This window comes from Folsomia candida, unplaced genomic scaffold (genome assembly GCF_002217175.1).
Source record: "Folsomia candida strain VU population unplaced genomic scaffold, ASM221717v1 Fcan01_Sc013, whole genome shotgun sequence".
NCBI classification, from domain to species: domain Eukaryota; kingdom Metazoa; phylum Arthropoda; class Collembola; order Entomobryomorpha; family Isotomidae; genus Folsomia; species Folsomia candida.
Genome location: NW_019091205.1, coordinates 2,073,100 through 2,096,363, shown reverse-complemented (window position 1 = coordinate 2,096,363; position 23,264 = coordinate 2,073,100). Strand labels below are relative to the sequence as shown.

At 37.7% G+C, this 23,264-nt stretch overlaps 1 protein-coding gene across 1 annotated transcript; it reads left to right on the top strand.

The window, feature by feature from the left end:
• Positions 1-16,031: 16,031 nt before the first annotated feature.
• Positions 16,032-19,741, top strand: LOC110855533. The gene is made up of 3 exons (XM_022103937.1): positions 16,032-16,760; positions 16,857-18,329; positions 18,428-19,741. The coding sequence occupies exons 1-3, from the start codon at positions 16,032-16,034 to the stop codon at positions 19,739-19,741; spliced, it is 3,516 nt and encodes a 1,171-aa protein (XP_021959629.1).
• Positions 19,742-23,264: the final 3,523 nt, after the last annotated feature.

Genomic DNA, 23,264 nt, shown 5'->3' with positions numbered 1-23,264 from the left:
ATGCGCTAATTTGAGCGCGGGGCGCGAAGTTTATTTTTCAGCCAAAACCTAGGTTTTTAAAAATTCTATAAATTTTCGAATTTTAGCCCGAATCCAAAAATTCGAAAACATGTCTCTTCAGAATGACTTACCTGACTTATGAAAAATCCAATTGTCTCGAAATTTGATTTTCAAAATTTTTTGCCAGTTTTTGAAATTAATTGAAATTATAAACTCTTTCAAATTTTTAATTTTTCAAAAAATAATGTATGTGGATTTTTCATTAGTCAAGTAAGTCATTCTGAAGACAGATGTTTTCGAATTTTTGGATTCGCGCTAAAATTGGAAAATTTACAGAATTTTTAAAAACCGAGGTTTTGGCTGAAAAATGTTTTAAAATTCGCGCCTCGCGCTCAAATTAGCGCATTATGAAAATTGAAAAAATACGGGCATGCTTATTTTTTGTGGTGAACAAAATAAAATTGGTCCCATTGAGATCTGAGTTGTACAAGTAAAAGACTTGCATTGTTAGTAGCTTTATGTGCAATTCCAACACCATTTCATTGCTGCTTAGACTGTAAATTATTAAGATACTGCGTTCAAAAAAAGACAAGCTCAAAATTTTATAAAATAAAAAAAAATGTATGCACATGTATTTACATGTACAACTTTCTTCTATACACTCATCACGGTGGTTACATTTAGTGCTATTTCTTTTCCGCAAACCGGACCCTCCAATCCAACAATAATAATCCGTAATTTTCAGCTCCCTCATATTGCTATAAACCTTCTCACTAAAACGTTAGCAGTGCATTTATAGTGTAATACAGAATATTCCAAACAATTTCCACCATCCAAGACTTCGAAAAGGTGCCAAAGGGTCCTTCCTTTATTCCCACGGGAATCAGTGACCGGACAAGCTTTTTCACATATTTTGAGCAACCCTCAAACACCTCAATAAACTGACCGATTTCTCATGTATTTCTGTCCCATGTGGCAACATCGTCACCACAATAGCAAACCCGATTAAACTTGTTCCCGGAAGTAGTACATACAACGCGAACGGAATCCTTCCTTGTCTTCGGATAGTTATATAATTCGCCAAAATGATGATACTCATACCAAGAAAGATAAGTGGCGCAACGGCGGAGTAACAAAAATTTCGGTTACAGGTACCAATCCAAAGTTGCAATTCTTTATACACTTCGATTACTCTGGTTTCAGATGCTTCAAACTTTTCGATGATTTTTCGGCACCGCGCTATGATTTGGGTTGACGCGATCAAACATATTAACGCCAAGGTGGCCAGAGCACAAAGTGATTTCAGAACTTCTCCACCAACGTGGGTTAAAATTCCTATGCGAATCCTGATTAAGACAAATCTGAGACTAGATGTCTGCCAAGATTGAACTTGACTGATAACATAAAGCGGATCTATATCTAGCCAAACGACGAGAGGAATTAAGAAGGGCGGGATGAATGGCGACATCTTTATGAAGGTCAGCAGGCCGAACTCCAAAACCCGATTGGTCGGGGGATGATGTTGAATTTTTCCCAAAACTGAAACACGTATATAAGACAAATTAGTTTTCGAAAAATAAAAAAAAATCAAACCAGAAACCCAGATATTAAATCCCGCTCTGGGATTAAATGCATTAAATATTACAAATGCGTGTGGAGATTACAGTAATTAAGCGTACAGCCTTAATTTGGAGTTTTCTACACGCCTACAGACAAATAATCCTACCTTTTTGAAAATTAAATAAACTTCAAATTCTATATTAAGAAAATTAAACTAGATTAAGAGCAACCTTACCTTGATGATGAGAATAGTTTACCCGAAAATTAGTTTAGCCGGTAGTTTAAATACTCCATAAAAATTGAGGGTGCAATTACTTCTTAAAAACAGTAGCATTGTTTTTAAGTAAGGTTGTACAACAAGAAGTATTTAAAAGTCCTTTGACCCACATAATTTACTATGCGAAACACTAACGATTATGTGGATTAATAAAAAAAAAACGGTGTTTTAATCAACGGTTGCTCCTTACCCGCAATTCTCAGCTGAAACAAGTTAATAGGATTAAACATCGGACAAACTAATTTCCCCCGAAAAGCGAATAGGAAACTGGTCGGGATGAAGATGGGGAAGAGACAGACGATATAAAACATGGTGAAAATCCTTCGAGTCTCCATATTACTTGTCATAAGATTAACATTATCGGAGAATACGATTTTGTGTGTTAGAATCAGAAAAGTTATGAGAGCATACGCAACATATAGAACACAGGAAAACTTGAGAATTACACGTTTTACAAAGGATTCTCGGACAAAGTATAGTTTTCTTTCTGTCACAGAGAAATGCAAGGGAAGAACGGAGAAGCGTTGAAATATGGAAATATATTTTCCCAAAATTGCCCATAGTCCGGGTGAAAGCAAATCATTCTCCGTGAGTGGGAGGGGTTTATGTAGATTGAACAATTTTTTAATTTCTGAAGAATGATGAAAACGTAAAAAATTACGAGGCATTTTTCGGTTAGGATTATTGGCTTGGTAGAATTGTCGAACTGTTAGAAACGTTTGTCAAAAAATATTGAGATACTTTGAGACGAAAGAAATACATTTATTATTCAAGGCTAAAATATTCATATGTATGTACATACATACATAGAGGGGTCGCCCCGGGAAGTGTTGATGTGGAACTTTGACCTACAAATGGTCAAAAAATGATTCCAAAAGTCTCAAATTTTGGTATAATATGTCGAATACATCTGACGTAATATATCCGTAAACAAACGAGACTTTAATCCATTATCCACTTCGTATTTAGCCTTTTTAGTCGCGGCCGCCATTAATACTTTTCTGGAAGACTTTGCAACTTCATTGCTAATTTTTTCCAACCGGAACTGAAATTTTCTTAAAATATCGACTGTTTCACAAAGCAGGGAATATTACTTCTTACAAAGAGTCCAAAATGTTTCGATGGGGCGAAGATAAGAGATATTTGGAAGGTTTTCATTTTTCAAAATAAAACTACCATTTGATCACCATACATTTTGACGCCAACCAAATCGGAAATTTCTTGAGAAATTTTTAAAAACATTTTTATTTCGCGTCGGTTTTCACTTGAGAGATATATTTGCCATGAAAAAATTCCCTTCCCGGAGTTTCTGGAACGTTTTTAAGGACGTAGGACTCGTCGTCAGTGACCAATTTTTTTGAGAAATTTTGTTGTAAAGCTTGGGACGTTTTGCTTTTACCATTTTCCTACGACCTTCCGTATGTTTTGTATACGGAAGAGAGATTTGTTTGTACACGCTTTGACCGAGAACTTATGTGCCTTAACATGATGGAAGTAGTTTGTATTTATCTTTGACCTTTGGGCCGCATCAGGCATGAACGTGGCACGACATTTTCCAAAAATAAATGCAATCGTTTTTTACTTTCAAGTTGTGATTTGGATGGTTTTTTCTCATGGTGCGTATTTAGCGTTGACATTTTCGGATTCTCCATACTTTTTTATGTAAGTCTTAATTTTTTCACGCCCACCCCCTTCTCCGTTGAAATATAGTCTTCTTCGAGTAGTTGTCGCTCAAATTATGGTACTTACAAAAACTCGATTCGCGAGTTCGTCGCTTTGAAATGGTGTAGGAAATTTGTGTTTCATAGAAAATTTATGAAATTTTGGGGGTGTGCGGGTAGATATATTTAGCACATTCTGCACAAAAATCAGATTTCTAAACCTATTTTTGACGACTCCGCTGTCAACCTTCGTAGTGATCGAGTTCCAATAGGACCCACTCTATTACGTATTACGGGATGAATTTGTTGTTAACGATGTAAATAATAAGGTTAAATCGTTACACATATGTATCTACAATACATAAATTGATTTTAGTTATTTACTTCAGAAGACTAATAAAGAAAGAAATTTGGTGTAGAAATCTAGTTTTTAATTTTATTCGGGCTTTACTCAATTGTATACCTATTTGTTATTTCAAAAATAAGTTGGCTATTTTCAACCGGTGGACATTTTGCACTAAATATGAATTTACATATAGGGATGTACATAAGTTCTATCAGGACAAATTCTAAATGCATTTGTCCTTATGGACAAATTATGGTAAGGAAATTAGCTATGCATGATACTGAGTATCATGCACAGCTAATTTGACGCAGTTGGACAAAACACATCAGTTTCATTTTCACCCTTATTTAGCCACTTTTCTACAGAATTTCATGTTTGAATAATTAGTCAAATTTTGTAAGCAATTTGCCTTTGTCCTGTACGTTAAGTTCTTTTAAATAATTCGTTGCATTTTTCTACATACATATGTAATTACTTGCCAGTTACTGAAAAGCATCCGTTAGCAAGTTTGGTACAAGGGTCATCAGGCTTATAAAACCAGTTCGAGCCTGTCATAATTAGAATTGTTTCCGAGTTTGTCAAAATTTGGTACACATATTCATTAAACATTTGTAATAGTTTTAGAAGATGTTGGAAAACAGGCAAATTAATCACACTGTAAGCAAAGGTCTCACACAAGGCTTTTTTAAAGCTGACATCTCGAAAAGGTTTTATGTTTCAATATCAAATATACTTTCATATATTAATATATAACTCGTACCTGTCAAATTTGCGCAAATTTAGAACAAGCATTATACATAGTTCTACATAATAAGAGGCATTTAAGTCTAAAATAATTCAAACTGACACAGTTTGGTTAATCTTGAACGGTTGCAAATATGTATACATAGTGGGGTCATAAGTTCTCGTGAATGCATTTCCGGTAATAAATCCCAAAGTATTAAAGCTATCTGTTCGAAATTTTTATGGATTAACAAGGTATTAATATTGTTTAGAAATCATAACTTCTTTGTGAAGATTTCGTCCACGGGCAATTAGACAAGACATAACTCGTGACGGCCACAGGTCGATCGAGGTACGCGCCAATTTTCGTGCAAAAAGTATTTCAGACTTTTCACCGTTGGCAGAAAATTTAATAGAAAAAGGCCAGATATTTGTTGTACAGAAGTCTGACATCCGTTTAAGTATGCGGAAGTCAATACGAAGTCATCACCGTGGTGTGAATGGGAGCAAGTTGGCTGGAGAAATGAAATCTCTGTTTTTTACCGCAAAGGGTACAAGTTGAAGCCAAGAATTATTTTCAGAGTATCCTAGAGACAAACGTTAATAGCCTGAACCCTGGACCCTCCGAAAATCGCCATTGGACCTTTCAACAAGACTCTGCTCATGCGCAAGGTGCAAAATTGTCCAAAACTGGCTTCAGACGAATTTTCATGACTTTTTTTCATCCGTAGAACGGTGCTCAGTATCTGCAGACCTTAATCCCCTAAATTATGACTGGTGGTGAAAATTATAGGTACAAGTATGCTCTAAATTTCACCCAAGTGTGGAAGGGCTGAGGTCGCACTTACTGAAGATCTGGCGCTTTTCCCTGGAAATCCGTGCGTGCCGCGATCGAGCAGTTTTCGCCACGACTTATGTCTTGTGTACAAGCCCATGGAGGAAATTGTGAAAACGAAGTTATGATTTCTAAACAAGATTAATACCTTGTTCATCCACAAAAATTTCTATCAGATAGCTCTAATACTTTGGGCTTTATCACCGGAAATGCATTCACGGGAACTTATGGTCGGACTATGTACTCACATATTTTAAGAAGTCAATTGACAGTGTATCCAAAAACTGTTTACAAAAAGTTCCAATTTTCCATGTTCTTACTTTTAGAGGAACGCAATGAGTTGAATTTTTCCGGCTATTTGCCATGGGTAAATGGATCTAAAATGGCATCCTAGATTTTCGTCCATAAGAAATCGCACATATTAATTAATGACTGTATTTATTACAACCTAAAATTCCAAATCTAACAAGGGACACTCACGACCTGTCGTTTGAGTCCAGGCTACCCACTATGTTTTTTAGAATCTACTAGGACCCCACATGAAGGATTCATTTATATTTCCGTGTAAAACTCATATTTGGCGTCGTGCCGTGGCGCCAAACTTAAAAATTTGCATTGTCGACCAACTTCAAACCCCCATAACTTTTGCAGTTTATGTCGGATTTTCAAAATTGTATGCTTAAAATGATCACAAAAGTCGAAATTTTTGACAAAAAAATAAAAATAAAAAATTTCTAATTTTTGAAATATTTTTAGCATTTTTTCGACGAACCCCCATTTCTAAGAAAATTACGAAATTTTGCGAAAAGTTAAAAGCGATAATTTCGGGAAAAAAATCATGGGATAAGAAAATTGAACTCCTTGTCATGATTTTTGCCAAAAATTTTGAAAATCCGTCCAGGATTTCAAAAGTTATGGCGGTTTAAAAAATAAAAACATTCAAATTTGGCGCCACCGCACGACGCTAAATATGAGTTTTACACGGAAATATGAATGAATCCTTCATCTTGGGTCCTAGTAGATTCTAAAAAACATAGTGGGTACCCTGGACTCAAACGACAGGTGGTGAGTGTCCCTTGTAAGTACAACAGTCGTAACATTGATGCTACCTACAATTAGTCCAGCCTTGCTCCGTGTGTCTACAAAACTTAAACTCCAGACCAGAATAAACTTAAACATGAAACACTGTGTTACATTTCCATTATTCAAAAGCACTTACGAATTTATTTAACTCCGAACCTCACCCTGAAACTGAGCTAGTTTCACCCGGATTGTGGGAGATTTTCGGAGAGTTTTTAATCGTTTTCGGACGAGTCTCGCCTGTCCCTTGGGATTTTTCCCTGGCCCACAGAAAATTGTCCATAGCGAAAATGTCCTTTTGGAAACGTCGAATTCTGAAATTTTCAGCACTCGTCCTGATCGCCTATACTTTGACTACATTCAGCCTCTTGATCCACAAGCTACTATTTAGCAAAACAGATAATCATAACACGCAGGAAACTGCTGCACGGACATTCATGATGTTTTACATCGTCTGTCTATTCCCAGCCTTCATAACGATGAGTTTTATAATCGCTTTTCGTGGGGAACAAATATGTCCAATAATCAATTCGATTACATAATTTCAACCAGCAATATCAGGTAAGAAATTACGCATGCAGTTTTTAAGCAAATTTAAATTTCAGTGAGAATTGTTTTCTATTCTGGATCCCGTGAAACATTCCGTTTAAATTTGATAAATTCTAAGTTTGATAAGTGATCTGTGTGAAAACACTGCCAAAAATGCGCTCATACAATCAGGCGTAAAACCTTACAGCCACCCTACTATATATTCGTCACCAATTCCAGTCGCGGCACCAAAAAATGATCAAAATTTTCCATGCTGCGTACAACCTGACCTGCTAGGAGACATTATACGACTAGTGCGAAGCTAAGGATTTAGTGCTCCACTCATTGTAGCCAAATTCGATAATTTGTCGATCATGTGACTGGAATTGGTGACGACAAACAGGATGGTAGTAAGATTTGGAACCTGACGGTATTTATATAGTTCTTCATTAATTTGCAGCTTTAGGAAGAATCCGACAGACATGTTTAAAGCTTTTGCATACTCTTGCATTTCCTGGATTTTTCTTTACTTCTATGTATTTATAGGTACATAAGTTTGAATTTTATTTTATTCAGGTTTATTTAAGTAAATATAGGTTATGGCTATATTTAGCTACATATTTATATACCTGTGTTCATAAATTATTTTAAATATTGATCAATCGATACGTGTATCCATAAAATTTGCTTATCTATGTAGGCATACATACGTACATAAATCCAAGTATTACTCAAACTAATCTTGAATTGTTTTCTTAATCGTTTCATGTGCAATTTGAAGGGATTGTTGTTAAGGGTCGTGGTCCTCGGGGGATTATGCCTCTGGGGGACGGGGGATGACTCCTCGTACAGGAACCTCCGGAGATCCCACGATTCCCTTAATCAAGTCCTTCTATTTATTTTAGGGATGAGGGGATGATTGATGATGCTGCTGAGAGAGGGCCGGATGATGATGATGAGGAAGTGGGCAGAATTGGCCACTTTTGGGGTGTGGTGGGGGTCGCTACAGGGATCCCACGGTGAGAACACCAATAAGGTCGGATAGGGGACCTCTTCAGCTCTGCTGGGGCCGATGGTGGGAGCACCACCACAAAAGGGGGAGACAGGGGGAGTGGTTCCGTCGGGCACTTTGTCGGAACTCTCCAACACTGTTCAATGATGCACCAAGATAGTTAGCGTGTTCAGAATTGCGTACGTGCACTACAATGAATCGAGGATGAAGATTCACTATCACCCAATAAATGTTAATGTTCCCAATGCACGGTTTCCGAATCTTTTCTTGAACACTATTTATTGTTACTAACTTTATAACACTATCAAAATCTTAACAAAACTAACTACTAAATGTGTAATTGTGTGTGTACTTTAGTGTGTATATAATTGTTACAAAAAGAGAGAGATATATAAAAATTGTAAGGAGTTCCCAGAAACTTTAGTGGGGAACTTTTAGCGAGTCCGCAGAGGCTGCGAGGAGAGATGTGCATGCCTGAGAGAGGGGAGCGCGACTGCCACGAGAACGGCGTGGTCAGGCAGGAAGAAGAAGCAATGGCGGAGAGACACTGGAGCTGCAGAGTGGTGGTTTGGCCATGCTCCTGTGGCTGAGTTGGGGGTGAGGGAGGGGCGACGAAGTTTGACGACGCACATCGATGCTCGGTGTGCGTTGTGTAATGAGAAGGGGGGCGAGCAACTATTCCGTCCCACAAATTCCAAAACCAAAATAATGCGTGCCAAAAATATGAAATTAACAATTGGCAAAATTTGCGAAGAAATATATGTATGCATGTATGCATATGCACGTATTTATATATACGTGCCCGTACAACTTTTTCTTTTTACACTTATCAAGGTGCTGACAAGTAGTGCCATTCTCATGAACGGGACCCTCATATCCAGCAATAATATCTCTATTTATCCACCACAAATTATGTATGTAGCTACCCCAACACTAAAAAGTTAGCAGTGCATTTATAGTGTAATACAGAATATTCCAAACAATTTCCACCATCCAAGACTTCGAAAAGGTGCCAAAGGGTCCTTCCTTTATTCCCACGGGAATCAGTGACCGGACAAGCTTTTTCACATATTTTGAGCAACCCTCAAACACCTCAATAAACTGACCGATTTCTCATGTATTTCTGTCCCATGTGGCAACATCGTCACCACAATAGCAAACCCGATTAAACTTGTTCCCGGAAGTAGTACATACAACGCGAACGGAATCCTTCCTTGTCTTCGGATAGTTATATAATTCGCCAAAATGATGATACTCATACCAAGAAAGATAAGTGGCGCAACGGCGGAGTAACAAAAATTTCGGTTACAGGTACCAATCCAAAGTTGCAATTCTTTATACACTTCGATTACTCTGGTTTCAGATGCTTCAAACTTTTCGATGATTTTTCGGCACCGCGCTATGATTTGGGTTGACGCGATCAAACATATTAACGCCAAGGTGGCCAGAGCACAAAGTGATTTCAGAACTTCTCCACCAACGTGGGTTAAAATTCCTATGCGAATCCTGATTAAGACAAATCTGAGACTAGATGTCTGCCAAGATTGAACTTGACTGATAACATAAAGCGGATCTATATCTAGCCAAACGACGAGAGGAATTAAGAAGGGCGGGATGAATGGCGACATCTTTATGAAGGTCAGCAGGCCGAACTCCAAGACTTGATTCGTCGGTGAGTGATGCTGAATTTTTCCCAGAGCTGAAACACGTATGTAAGAGAAATTAGTTTTCTAAAAAAAATCAAACCATAAATCCAGACATTAAATACAGCTCTGGGATTAAATGCATCAAATATTACAATTGCGTGTGGAGTGTACAGTAATTAAGCGTATAGCTTTAATTTAAAGTTTTCTACACGCCCACAAATATGTAATCTTACCTTTTTGAAAACTCAATCAAATATATGAAGAAAATTAAACGAAATCAAGACCAACATTAACTCGATGAAGAGTAAAGTTTATCCGAAAATTAGTTTGGTCGGTAGCCTACTCAATAAATATTGAGGGTGCAATTACTTATTAAAAACACTAGCATTTAGGGTAGAATTAACAGATCGTATGGATGACATTTTTTGAAGTGGTTTATTCACGAGCTTTCAGGGTTCAACTGCCCCCTTCTTCAGGTGTAAAAGTGTACAGGAAAAAATTTTTAAATTTCATGGAAGATTATATTTTCAAAATTAGATGAAGTTGTTGACATCAGTGAGGTCGCTGGGTAACCGGGATAGTAGTTGGGCGTATAAGCGTTGGCGCTAGGGACAGGAGTAGCGATGTCCAGATTGGGTTTATTTCCATACCTAAATCTCGATTTATTTTATTAATGGTGTTCCTGATCAGCAATCCCTCCTTGAATTTCCGGTGGAAATATCGCTCCTCCCTATGAATAAGAGTTGCTGACTCTGTTTGGATCCTGTGATTATTATTCTCAATTATGTGTGTTGCAATCGCAGATTTAGTATTCTTCTTTGTTAAATCTCTAGCATTGTTACACACTTTATTCATGATAACCACAATAAATATGCATGCAAAAGTCTTTTGACCGCATAATTTATTATGCGAAACACTAACCATTACGTACACTCGAAGAGACCCGGTAACTAACAATGGAGGTCTCCCAATGTATGCTCACCGATTTGGACCAAATTAGCGTCAATCGATCACAAATATAATTAGTACGAAATTTGCAAATGGCAATATCTGCCAATGCGCAGGTTTGGCAGAGTTATTTGCATCCGATGAGGGAAAAATACGCAGCGAATTTGGAAAATGAAAAATTTGCCACCCATGGGGGTGCATTTTCTCCTCTTTTTATGCAAATATCTCCGCCAAACCTGCGTATTGGCAGATAGTGCCATTTGCAAATTTCATACTAATTATCTTTGTGATCGATTGACGCCAGTTTGGTCCAAATCGGTGAGCATACGTTGGGAGACCTCCATTGTAAGTTATTACCAGGCGGAGTATCTATGTGACTCTACCGCATGGTATTTAATTTATTATTAAGTGGTAGACATTATGTTACCAAACCAGTAATAACCACGGTCGCGAAGCTTGAAAATCCCACATAATTTTCTAACACTCAATAATAAATTAATTACTATGCGGTAGGCACATAGATACTCCGCCTGTTAATAACTTAGTTACCGGGTTTCTTAGAGTGTATATTAATTTTTTTTAAATATGGTAGGTGCTTTAAGCAACGGTTGCTTCTTACCCGCAATTCTCAGCTGAAATAAGTTAATAGGATTAAACATCGGGCAAACCAATTTCTCCCGAAAAGCAAATAGGAAACTGGTCGGGATGAAGATGGGGAAGAGACAGACGATATAAAACATGGTGAAAATCCTTCGAGTCTCCATATTACTTGTCATAAGATTAACATTGTCGGAAAATAAAAGTTTGTGTGTTAGAATCAGAAAAGTTATGAGAGCATACGCAACGTATAGAACACAGGAAGACTTAAGAATTACTCGTTTTACGAAGGATTCTTGGACAAAGTATAGTTTTCTTTCGGTCAAAGAGAACTGCAAGGGTAGAACGGAGAAGCTTTGGGATATGGAAATATATTTTCCCAAAATTTCCCATAGTTCGGGTGAAATTAATTCATTCTCCGTGGGTAGGAGGGATTTATGTAGAGAGAACAATTTTTTAATTTCTGAAGAATGATGAAAACGTAAGAAATTACCAGGCATTTTTCGATTAGGCTTGGTAGAATTGTCGAACTGTTAGGAATGTTTGATAAAAAATATTGAGATACTTTGAGACGAAAGAAATACATTTATTATTCAAGGCTAAAATATTCTTACGTATGTACATATGTCTGCATGTGTAGGTAGATACAAGTATATTGGTTTACGTATGGACGTATGCATGCTTATACATAATGAGTAGTGTTACGTCTGGTCAACGAAAACAGCAAACTGTCCAGAATACGTTAAAAAATCCCACTTTTTCTCACCCTTTTAACCTCGTTGTTTTCAAATTCTTCAATTACGGCATTTAAATGAAATGAAATCATTGATAATTTATTCCGCAGCTGCAAGGTGCATAGATTTTTACTGGGATTTTTATTCTCGAGCTCAAACACTATTAAAAATTGGGCGTAGTCGGACAATCGTTTTTTCACGCTTAAAACCAGTCGAACTTATTTATGCCAACTATGCAGGCATCCACGTGTTTTGAATAAGAAGATGAACCCTGTGTTTTCAGGCAAATCTGATTAGCTTATTAAATAAGAAGGACTCTTTATCTGAAAGTAAACCAGCCTTCGGCATCTGGCTAATTTTTTGTATTTGGAGAGTACAAAAAATATAGTAATTTTATCTATCTACATATTATTCATAAAATGGTTTGAAAGTTATAAAATAATGCAATGTTTTAATTTTTAATGAGATTAAATATTAAACCCATCATTCGGAATATTTTTTGGGTATAGATATTTTCCCCTAGGAATAATATAATTATATCCATCAAAATCGTTCGAAATTATGAAATACCTATATGTATTGGTACTTACATCAAAGTAAACTATATAATATAATTTTCAACATAATATGCAAAGTATGTACAAGTCCGATCTCTAATTTATGTGTAAATGAACACCATACGCTATGATACCGCAAGTACATATGTTATACACATGTCTATATAAATGATAATACCGGCACCGGTAATAACCATAACATACATGAGCGTATAACTTTTTTTCTTTTTTACACTTATCAAGGTGTAATTTCCACCGCACCTGCAAGTTGATAAATTAATTGCCTAACAAGATATTGCTACCCCAACACTAAAAAGTTAGCAGTGCATTTATAGTGTAATAAATAATATTCCAGACGATTTCCACCATCCAAGACTTCGTTAAGGTGCCGAAAGGCCCAACCCTTATTCCCACCGGATTCAGTGACCGAACAAGTTTTTTCCCATATTTTGAGAAACACTTCCCCCTCAAACACCTCAAAAAGTTGACCGATTTCTCATGTACTTCTGTCCCCTGTGGCAGAATCATCACCACAATAACAAACCCGATCAAACTGGTTCCCGGAAGTAGTAAATACAATGCAAACGGAATCCTCCCATGTCGTCGGATGGTTAAATAATTCGCCAAAATGATGATGCTCATACCAAAGAAAATTAACGGTGGGACCGCGAGATAACAAAAATTTTGATTATAGGTACCAATCCAAACTTGAAGTTCTTTATACACTTTAATTACTCTAGTTTGAGAGGGTTCAAAGTTTTCAACTCTTTTTGTGCACCTCGTCATGATTTGAGTTGTCGCGGCCAAAAATATTAACGCCACGGTGCCCAGACCGCAAAGTGATTTTAGAACTTCACCCACAACATGGGCTAAAATTCCTGTGCGAATTGCGATTAAGACAAATCTGGCACCGGATGACTGCCAATGCTGAACCTGACTGATAACATAGAGCGGATCTATGTCCAGCCAAACGACGAGAGGAATTAATAAGGGCGGGATGAATGGTGACATCCTTATGAAAGTGAGAAGACAGAATTCCAAGATTTGATTGGTCGGGGGTTGATGTTGAATTTTTCCCAGAGCTGGGAGGCATACGTGTATAAGAGAAATTAATTATTAATACATTCAAAAAAAATTAATTAGGAACCTAGTAACTTCATAGAAATCCCACTCTGGGAAGAAATAAAATAAAATATGCAAAATTCATAAGAACTGTGTGGTGATTAAGCCTACACAATTAGTTTTAGTTTGCCAGAGCAAATAGTATAATAGTACCCTAGTGCCCAGATCTTAATTTATTACTGACTTAAATTATTAGCTTTAAAAAAATATAGTACACTTTTAGAAATTCAGGGTTAAAATAACACCAAGCGGTACATATTCTTGGTGAGAGCGGTCCAGGCAACTACCCGCTACAACTCGACCAAGGTGGCACTGATAAGAAATATACACTCAAAACAAAACCGTATCAATATATGACTTAACTGCCTTGGTTACAATTGTGATTCCGAATGAATTTTTTCCGTCCGGTCATAACATTATACTACCGGTATCAAAATCATCATAACTCGGATTCAACATTTTAACCAACGCGGTGAAGTCATATATTGACACCGGCGGTGTTGATTTGACAAATTTTTGTTTTGAGTGCAGCTATATTAAAATTCAAATAGCTGTATGTTTGTATTCAAATTTTACCATATCCGGAGCAAGTTTTTACATGCCTACATAGATAATTTCAATACCAAGTGGAGCTACTTCAACAACGAGAAATCAATACCAGCCTGACCATACCGTATTTCTAATAATCCAAATTTGTCATTCAAATGTTGCTCATTACCTGAGACTCTCTGATGAAATAAGTTAATTGGATTAATCATCAAAGAAATTAACTTTCCCCGGAAAGCTATTAAGAAACTGGTCGGGATGAAGATAGGAAAGAGACAGACGATGTAAAACATGGTGAATATCCTTCGAGTCTCCACACTACGTGTCATAACATTCAAATTTTCGGAAAATAAAAGTTTGTGCGTGAGGAGCAGAAAAGTGAAGAGAGCATATGCAATGTAGAGAATGCATGAAAACTTGAGAATTACACGTTTTACGAAAGATTCTCGGACGAAGAATAATTTTCGTTCGGTTACAGAGAAATAGAATGGGAGGACGGAGAAATGTTGAAATATTGAAATATATTTTGCAAGAATTTCCCATAATCTGGGTGAAAGTAGGGCATGGTCCGTGGGTTGGAGGGATTTATGTGAAGTGAATATATTTTTAATTTCTGAAGAATAATCGAAATGTAAAAAACCCCGAGGCATTGTTCAGTTAGGATTCTTGGCCTTGTAGAAGTTCCGAACAGCTTGTAAGATTTGAGAAAAGATGTGTTAAGAGCTTTTGCGACGAAGTAAATATGTACATTGTTATTCAAGGCTAAGATATATTTATGTGCAGTGTAGGTAAGGATATTGATTTATGTATGTTTATGCAAAGCAGGGTTGCATATGTATGGTCAACGTTATTTAAGACAATTGAAAAATAGACTTTTTACAACTCCTTTAATGCGATTGTTTTCAAAATCTTCAAGTTCGGTATTAAAGTAAAGTGAAATCATTAATTATTACATAGATTTTTACTAGAAATTTTGTGCCCACCTCACACACTATTTAAAATTGGTTATGGTCGTAAACACTTTTTCACTATAAAAACCAGTTTTGCCCATTTCATGCAAACGGTGGAGAGATCAATGTGTTTTGAACGGGTAAGTAAATCCTTCGTGGGACTGTTTTTCGAGGAAAATTACATTAAGTAATTAAATCAGCAGAATTATTATGAAACTGAGTCCATCCCCCGGCATGTGGGTATATTTATTTTATTTGCTGACGTTTCAAATAATTTTATCAACGTATTATATGTACATAAAATAGTTAGTAAGGTTTATATAAACTAAGGGGTAAAGTGATCCCTAAATAAAATTATATCTTAAATCCCAGGTACTGCTATTTACAAATAATATTCTGATTTTTTTATGACATTAAACATTAAACTCATCCTTCGGAATGTGGATACATTCTTTCATTAGCTGACCTTTGACATAATTTTATCAATGTTTGTACATACGACATATGTATAGTTTAGTTGATTTGACGTGTGGAGATCAACTGTGACTGAAGGTGCAACTACAATTATTTCCACCCCAATTAGTTTCCGAAGTATAAAAGGGTTCAACAAATTTCTGGGTTGAAAGGAAAGAACCGTTTTAAAAGGGTGGAAGCATACTGAAAGGATTCTGAAACCATGTACATATGTAGATAATTTAATGCACAATGCGTAAAGGTTGCTGATTTCAGAGGTCGAGTGGGAAGAGCAACCCGTGTGGATCTTGCGTCAATAATAAAAAATTGAATTTACGGTTTGCTACGGCCTTGAGCGTAGCCTACCTAGGTGGGATCGTCGATATTTTTGGAGAATTTTAGAGTAGATTAAACTAATTGTTTTTTCTTTGCTGGCTTTATTCGGTTCGAGACAGGATGGATCGACTAAAGAAGCAGCGTACACCCATTCGAGCCATGATGACTAGGACGGTCAACGAGCTGGATGAGGAAATGACGAAAGACGATAAAGATAAGGACGTCCTGATTGTGAAGTTGAAGAAGTTGATCGAGCTTACCGACACCGTGGTGGATTTGGATAAGCAAGTTTTGGATGCAATTTTGGACAATGAAAACCTCACTGAAGAAGATTATTTAGAAGAATCAAGATCAATTGAAGGATACAATGATAAGTGTAGATTTGTGCGCCACAAAGTTGAAAAGTTCCTTGGTCCAGAACGATCAGCAAGCCAGACAAATAGTTCTTACAGCACTGCTAGTGGAGGACTTCTTAAGAAGAATTATAAGCTACCAAAGATCGAGTTAATGAAGTTTGACGGGGAGATCAAGAACTGGCTGGAGTGGTGGGCGCAATTTAAGAAGATTGATGAAGATGAAGATTTACATGTGACGGACAAGTTCCATTATTTAGTGCAGAGTATGGTCAGCGGGTCAAAGGCCGCGGATCTTATCAGAAGCTATCCGAAGACGGATGCAAATTATCCGAAAGCTATTGGAGCATTAAAGGAAAGGTACGGGAAAGATGACATCCTTGTTGACCTGTATACAAGAGAGCTGGCACAGTTCTTGTTCGAAAAAGAGAAGTTATCATTGGAGAAGTTTTACGATCGTCTTCAAACGCAGCTGCAGGCGTTGGAGTCGTTGGGAGTGAAGTCTGAAAGAGATACATTGTTTCTTCGCCCCATTATTGAGACCAGTCTCCCTAAGGACATTTTTAATGCCTGGTATCGATCTCCATTGTAGCAGGAAGATGGTGCGAAAGTTAATCCACCAAAGTCAAGACTCGACTATTTAATGCAGTTCCTCCGACAGGAAGTGGAACGAGAAGCAAAGCTGAAGATGTTTATTGGAGGTGATTCTTCTGGCAAGTCCAAGAAAGAAAAATATGAAAATCATGGAAAGAAGAAAGATTCAATCCCAACCGCAGCAGGATTGTTCGTGGCGCAGAGCAGCAATTGCGTGTTTTGCTCCAAATCCAACCATCCAAGTACCGAGTGTTATCGAGCGGATAGGATGAGTTGGTCAGAGAAGAGTGATCTGATAAGAAGCAAGAATTTGTGTTATCGGTGTCTGAAATTTGGACATCGTAAATCAGACTGTAAAGTTAAGTTGAAATGTTCATCTTGCGGCGAGCCCCATGCAAGATCAATGTGTGCAAGACTTCCGTCAAATCAAAGGAACAATACCGGAAGAGAAGAGGTACACAGTGAACTCCCAGTGACAGCAGCAAATGCCAACCACTCATGCAGCAAAGATGTACTGATGAAGACGTTGTTGGTGAAGATTGCTGGTCCTAAAGGAACAAGAATAGTGAGGTTGCTGTTCGACGAGGGAAGCCAGCAGAGCAGCGGTGGTCAGAGGACGATCTCTGCAATCGGAAGTCCACTCGTGGGAGAAGAATGGACTCGTAACGTTCTGTTTGGTGGAATTTTGACGGAGCCGAGGAAAATTAAGAAATTTAAAGTGCAAGTTCAAAGCCTCGATGGGAGATTCAAGAGAGACATTATTTTTAGGGAGTCCCCAACTATTTGTGGAGACATTCAAAGAATTCCGGCCGGTCCGTGGATGAATGAGTTGGAGAAGAGGAAGATTTTTCTGTCAGACTTTGAGATGAGCCATGTGGACCACCCGGACATCGAGTTATTAATCGGAAGTGATTATTGGGGACAATTTGTGTGTGGCAAACCATTGATGTTATCATGTGGTCTTGTCGCAGTGGAGACTGTTTTTGGATGGACCCTGAGTGGACCTGTCCCAGGAAAGGAAGTTAGCATGGGAGTAATGTCAATTCATCACTCATTATTTAATGCAGAAGCATATGTTCAGGATTTATGGAAGCTCAAGACTCTGGGAATCAATGATCCTACCGAGCATAGAACCAAGAATGAAAAGGAAGAAGAAGCAAGAAAGCATTTTTTGAGGACAGTTTCAAGAACTCAAGAAGGAAGACACGCCGTGGCGCTTCCCTGGGTTGATGAAGAAAGGACCATTCCCGACAACAAGGTCGTCGCGGAGAAGAGGTTAATTTCCACTACGACAAAATTACGAGAGTCAGGAAATTATGAACTTTATGATAAAGTATTTCAAGATTGGGAGAAGGAAGGATTAATTGAAGAAGTAGTTGGAGGCGTGGACAGGCCTTGTCATTACCTGCCACATCGTCCAGTGTACAAATTAGAGAGTAAGACAACTCCAGTTCGTCCCGTTTACGTTCCTGTAAGTATGGAAGAAACCCGTCACTGAATGATTTGTTGGAAAAAGGACCGAACTTATTGGAGCTCATACCTGCAATTTTGTTGAGATTTCGCGAAAAGAAAATTGGTGTCATTTCTGACATTAGAAAAGCATTTCAAATGATAGAAGTAGCGAAGCCGGATCAAGATTTCCAGCGTTTCCTCTGGTGGGATAATAAAGAGAATCCAAGAATGAAGATTTATCGCCACAAGCGAGTTGTTTTTGGGGTCAAGTGCAGCCCATTCTTACTCGGAGCTGTTATCGAGTACCATTTGAGCCAGGTTACTGGAGAAGAAAAGGAGTATGCAATTAAACTGCTGCGTTCTCTTTATGTTGACAATTGTGTCACATCAGTTGATACGGAAGAAGAATATGAAAAGTTCAAGAGTTTAGCAGTCAAGATGATGTGCGACGCCAGGATGGAGCTTCGTCAATGGGAACGTTCCTCCTCTGGGGCCGCTGGAATCAGTTTCGAGCAGTTTGACAAGGATGAGAATAGTCAAGAGACAACTGTAGTGCTCGGACTGAACTGGGACAAGAAGAAGGATGAGTTATCAGTTTCCGTCCCGAAAGAAGAACAGATTGAAAATATTAGCAAGAGAGTGATGTTGTCAAAAGTGCAACAATTTTTTGACCCGATGGGATATTTGAGTCCAACCACTATCATCCCGAAGTTGTTATTACAAAAGACCTGGACGGAGAAGAATTCATGGGATGAAGAGTTGGATTCACCAATTAAGAAAGAATTTGAAGATTGGTGGAATCAGGCTCAGCTATTAAAAGAAATGAAAATTCCGAGGTGGGCGTTTTGCTTAAGTTATGAAAGCAATCGCCAGTTTCATGTATTTTGTGACGCAAGTCAACATGCGTATGCCGCCGCCGTTTTTGTACGAGTTGAAGATAATGAACAAGTTTCAGTCCAATTGTTACAAGCTAAGGCGAGAGTTGCCCCCATGAAGAAGGTAACAATTCCGAGACTGGAGCTATTAGGATATACTATTGCTGCCAGACTTTCGAAATCAGTGAAGGAGGCCTTGTCCGCCGAGACCCCAACTTTTTACTGGAGCGACTCGACGACAGCGCTGGCTTGGATAAAGCGCAATGATGAATGGGGAACATTTGTGGGAAACCGAGTTAAGGAAATATGCTCCCTCAGTAATTCCATGGAATGGAACCATGTGCCGGGCGTCCTCAACCCAGCCGACCTGCCTTCAAGAGGATGCAGTCCTTCTCATCTCATCAATTCGAAGTGGTGGGAGGGCCCGGATTGGCTAAAGAAACCGAAATCGGAATGGCCATCAAGTAAAGCTGAAGCGGACGATGAAGAAGTTCGTGCCGAGATGAAAAAAGTGTCAAAAGTGTCACTTATTGCGACGTTGCCATCTACTCCCTGATATGGAGACATGTCATGCTCTTTTGCGAAGAATGTTCGTATCATCGCGATGCTGAAGCGTAGCATCCGTCGATTTAAAGGAGAGAAGATATTTGGCGACTTGGAACAGGAAGAAATTGAAGAAGCTGAAACTTTTATCTTCCACAAAATACAAGAAGAATCTTTCCCCATGAATCAAAATGTGGTGGAGAATCTGCAAGTTGTTCGAGGAGGAGACGACTTGCTCAGAATTAAGACCAAGATTACGAACATGCCAGAGAGTGAATCATTCAGAAAGCCAGTTTTGCTGCCATCAAATCATCCTGTGGTTTGGCAGTTAATCAGATCGGAGCATATTCGAAATATGCATGCAGGATTAAGCATTACGATGAGTAAGTTAAGGGAGCGTTTTTGGATAATCCATTTACGACAAGTTAAGAAGGTGATCCGGTCATACGATAGCTCATTTTTTTCATGAGGCCTTGCCGCATCCAATAAAAAATATTGGAAAGTCGAAAAAAAATTATTCATGGAGTTTTATTTTTGGCCTCTCATTTTGAATCTTTAAAAAAATGCTGACCTTTGACCTGTGTGTGACATTAAAAATCGACGACGCGGAAATTGTCCGTTGATACTTTTGACATTTATTCCCGAAGTTCGGAATTTTAGAAATTGTGGGATCATATCGAAATAAAAAATATGTCCTTGCATCTACAATTTAGTTACATACTGTACATATAATACGAGGGATACTTTCCCAAACCAGCGGATTGTTACATAATTTTGAAAAATTATGAGGCTCATCCCAAAAATAATCATCGGAGGAACGGCAAAATAGCAAAAGTTTTCGTTGCAGTAATCAAGCCAAATTTGCAATTCTTTATAAACCGAGATAACTTTGACTGGAGAAATACCCCGGTGGTTGATTAATTTTTTGCAACGTGCCATTATTTGAGTGAACACGCCTAGAAGCATCAACGCAACGGAGTTGGAGGGCAAACAAACATTTTAATACTTCACCACAAACTTGCATTGGAATTATTACTCGCAACGCAATTATTATTATGTTAAGTATTGATCCTTGGAGAACGTTGAGTTTGCTGAGAAAATAACAAGGGTCCAAGTCCATCCAGATTACAGTAGGAATTAAGGCAGGCGGAAGGAGCGGGGAGCACATGATACAGGTGTGAAGAGCAAGTTCCAGCATTTTGTTGACAGGGGGAAGATGTTCCTGGTTGCTAAAATCTGCGGATAGGAAAAGGCAATTAGCAGGAAATATTGGTGCAGATGAGGTTCTCGTTTAGTTATTGAAGCGAGCAGACGTATTAATTCTGAGCTCCCATTAAATTGAGTTTTTCTCTACGTAAAAGTACAAGCCATACTTACAAAGTTATATCATTATAAAGCTAAATTCAACGCGATTACCCCCACATAAGAATTTCTGCTGTAAATTCATAGTACTTCGAAAAATGGGGAAAAATCAGAAATATTCACTTGTACATAAGACCCCAACGAATAATATAAGTAAAAACGCCCACAAAATTCAGTTACTTGATAATGTGCAACTCGATCTACAAGAATTTGCACAATCAGCGAAAGAGAAACTCGAGTTCTTATCAAGTAGTTTTGTTAATCACGCAGAAGAATTGAGCCACATAAAGAAGCAAATGTTCAACTTTAAGAGTGAACTGGACAGATTCATAAATAAGTTTATCGGATTGGAGCAGCAAGTGAAGAAGAATGCAGAAACGATTCTTCGTTATGAAACCAAACCAAATGCAAATTGTGATCGACAATGCAACATCATAATTCATGGATGTGAATACTATTCTGCCAAAACTGCAATGAAGGAGACGACAGATTTTCTTTCCAATTGTTTGGAAGTGGATGTCACTGTTAAAGATGTCCGTCCGTTGTCCAACGGTAAATCAGTGCTGGTGAAATTGGCATCAACCAAGCAAAAAAGTATGGTGTTTAGAAACTGCCACAAGTTAAAAGCCATCCCTGCCAAAATCTCAATTGTGGAGGACCTAAGTAAAGAGGAACGTGCAAAGAAGAGACGACAAATACCAGCATTCCTTGAGCAAAAGAAAATTGGAAACAAAGTCTACTTCCGAGGCGCCGACCTGTTCGTGAATGGGACTCAAATCACAGAAGAAATTATAATTTCACCCTATCATGACGTCAGCCATTCAGTCACAGCCCAAACTAAAAATACGGAGAAGACAGAGAAATTGGACCACGCCAAGTGTGGACAGCCCCCTATAGAAAAGACGTTCAACCCGAAAAAGACGATCAACTCGATACACATTACTTGGAAGGACCACATCTCAAAGACGTTAAACCAAGTTCAAAATTATCCCAACCAATTTCGGATGACGGCGTAGCCTACATACTTTCATTTCTGGATGCCAACATGAAATCACTGACGAGGGAAATAGATGCTTCCCTAGTGAAAATGTATAATTTCAGAATTGGAGTTTTATGATTTTCTTATGAGGACTTGAAAAATGGAGATTTGCTATGTGTAGTATTTAATGGTTTGATTTTTGCAGTTATTGTCATACTAATTAGCATAATCGGTTGATCTTGTGAATAATATTGCAAATTTAATTTGGAATTATGAATTTAATTTTGAGGATCTGCAGTTAACTGACTTGAAAATACCGAGGGTAGTCCACATCCGTGAAAACGTTTTTGACCTTTAATATCTTTGGCGCTAGTAGAAATTTTGAATTGAAATTTTTACAATTTGTTCACCTTATAGTCAGCATTATAGGTGCAAAATTTCAATTCTCTAGTGTAAAAAGCAGACCTTCAACTAACCCCACAGTAAAACAATGATGTTTTTTTTGTTTCAAACATAAATTACCCGGTTTAAAGACATGGAGCAGTTGCTGATAGGCTATAAATGCCAGGAAATAGCATTGGATTGTGTGAGCCCATGTCTGTGGTACACAATGCAGTTTAAATTTTGATAAAAAAATAGCTGGGTAGAGTTTCAGAGTAAAAGTTATAACAGTCCCCAATTTGTCAAAATTTCGCTAATTTTTCCCAAGTACCTCCATTACACGAAATTAAACATTTGTAGTCCAAAATCTGTTTGCATTACCATCAGTAATGTCTCCTCTAACGTCCAAAATAATAAACATAAAAACATTTCAATTATTGTGATTTATAAAATTCCATTTAACTAAAAGAAAAACTTTATTCACGCTTCTTTTTTTGTACAAATCCACCTGGTATGAAATGAATTTTTAAAAAATTGGGAAATTTTGAGTTATTTATGAAAGCCACATAGATGCCAAAAATTTTCATACCACCCACATAAAATTCCATAAACAATTCACAATTCTAGAAGGTTTTAAAAATATTCTGAAACTTAAAATTTATGCAGTTTTGGACAGTTTTAGAAAAGAACTATTTTTTCGTATGCATATATCTCTGGCGCCATTTGGACTAGCGAATTGAAATTTTGCACCCATAATGCTGACTATAAGGTGAACAAATTGTAAAAATTTCAATTCAAAATTTCTACTAGCGCC

Excerpts from the sequence above, each read along its gene's own strand:
- LOC110855533 (XM_022103937.1), top strand. The coding sequence starts at position 16,032 with ATGGATCGACTAAAGAAGCAGCGTACACCCATTCGAGCCATGATGACT. Across the intron at positions 16,761-16,856 it reads AGGCGTTGGAGTCGTTGGGA|CAGGAAGATGGTGCGAAAGT; the intron begins GTGAAGTCTGAA and ends TCTCCATTGTAG. Across the intron at positions 18,330-18,427 it reads TTCGTCCCGTTTACGTTCCT|AAAATTGGTGTCATTTCTGA; the intron begins GTAAGTATGGAA and ends TTTCGCGAAAAG.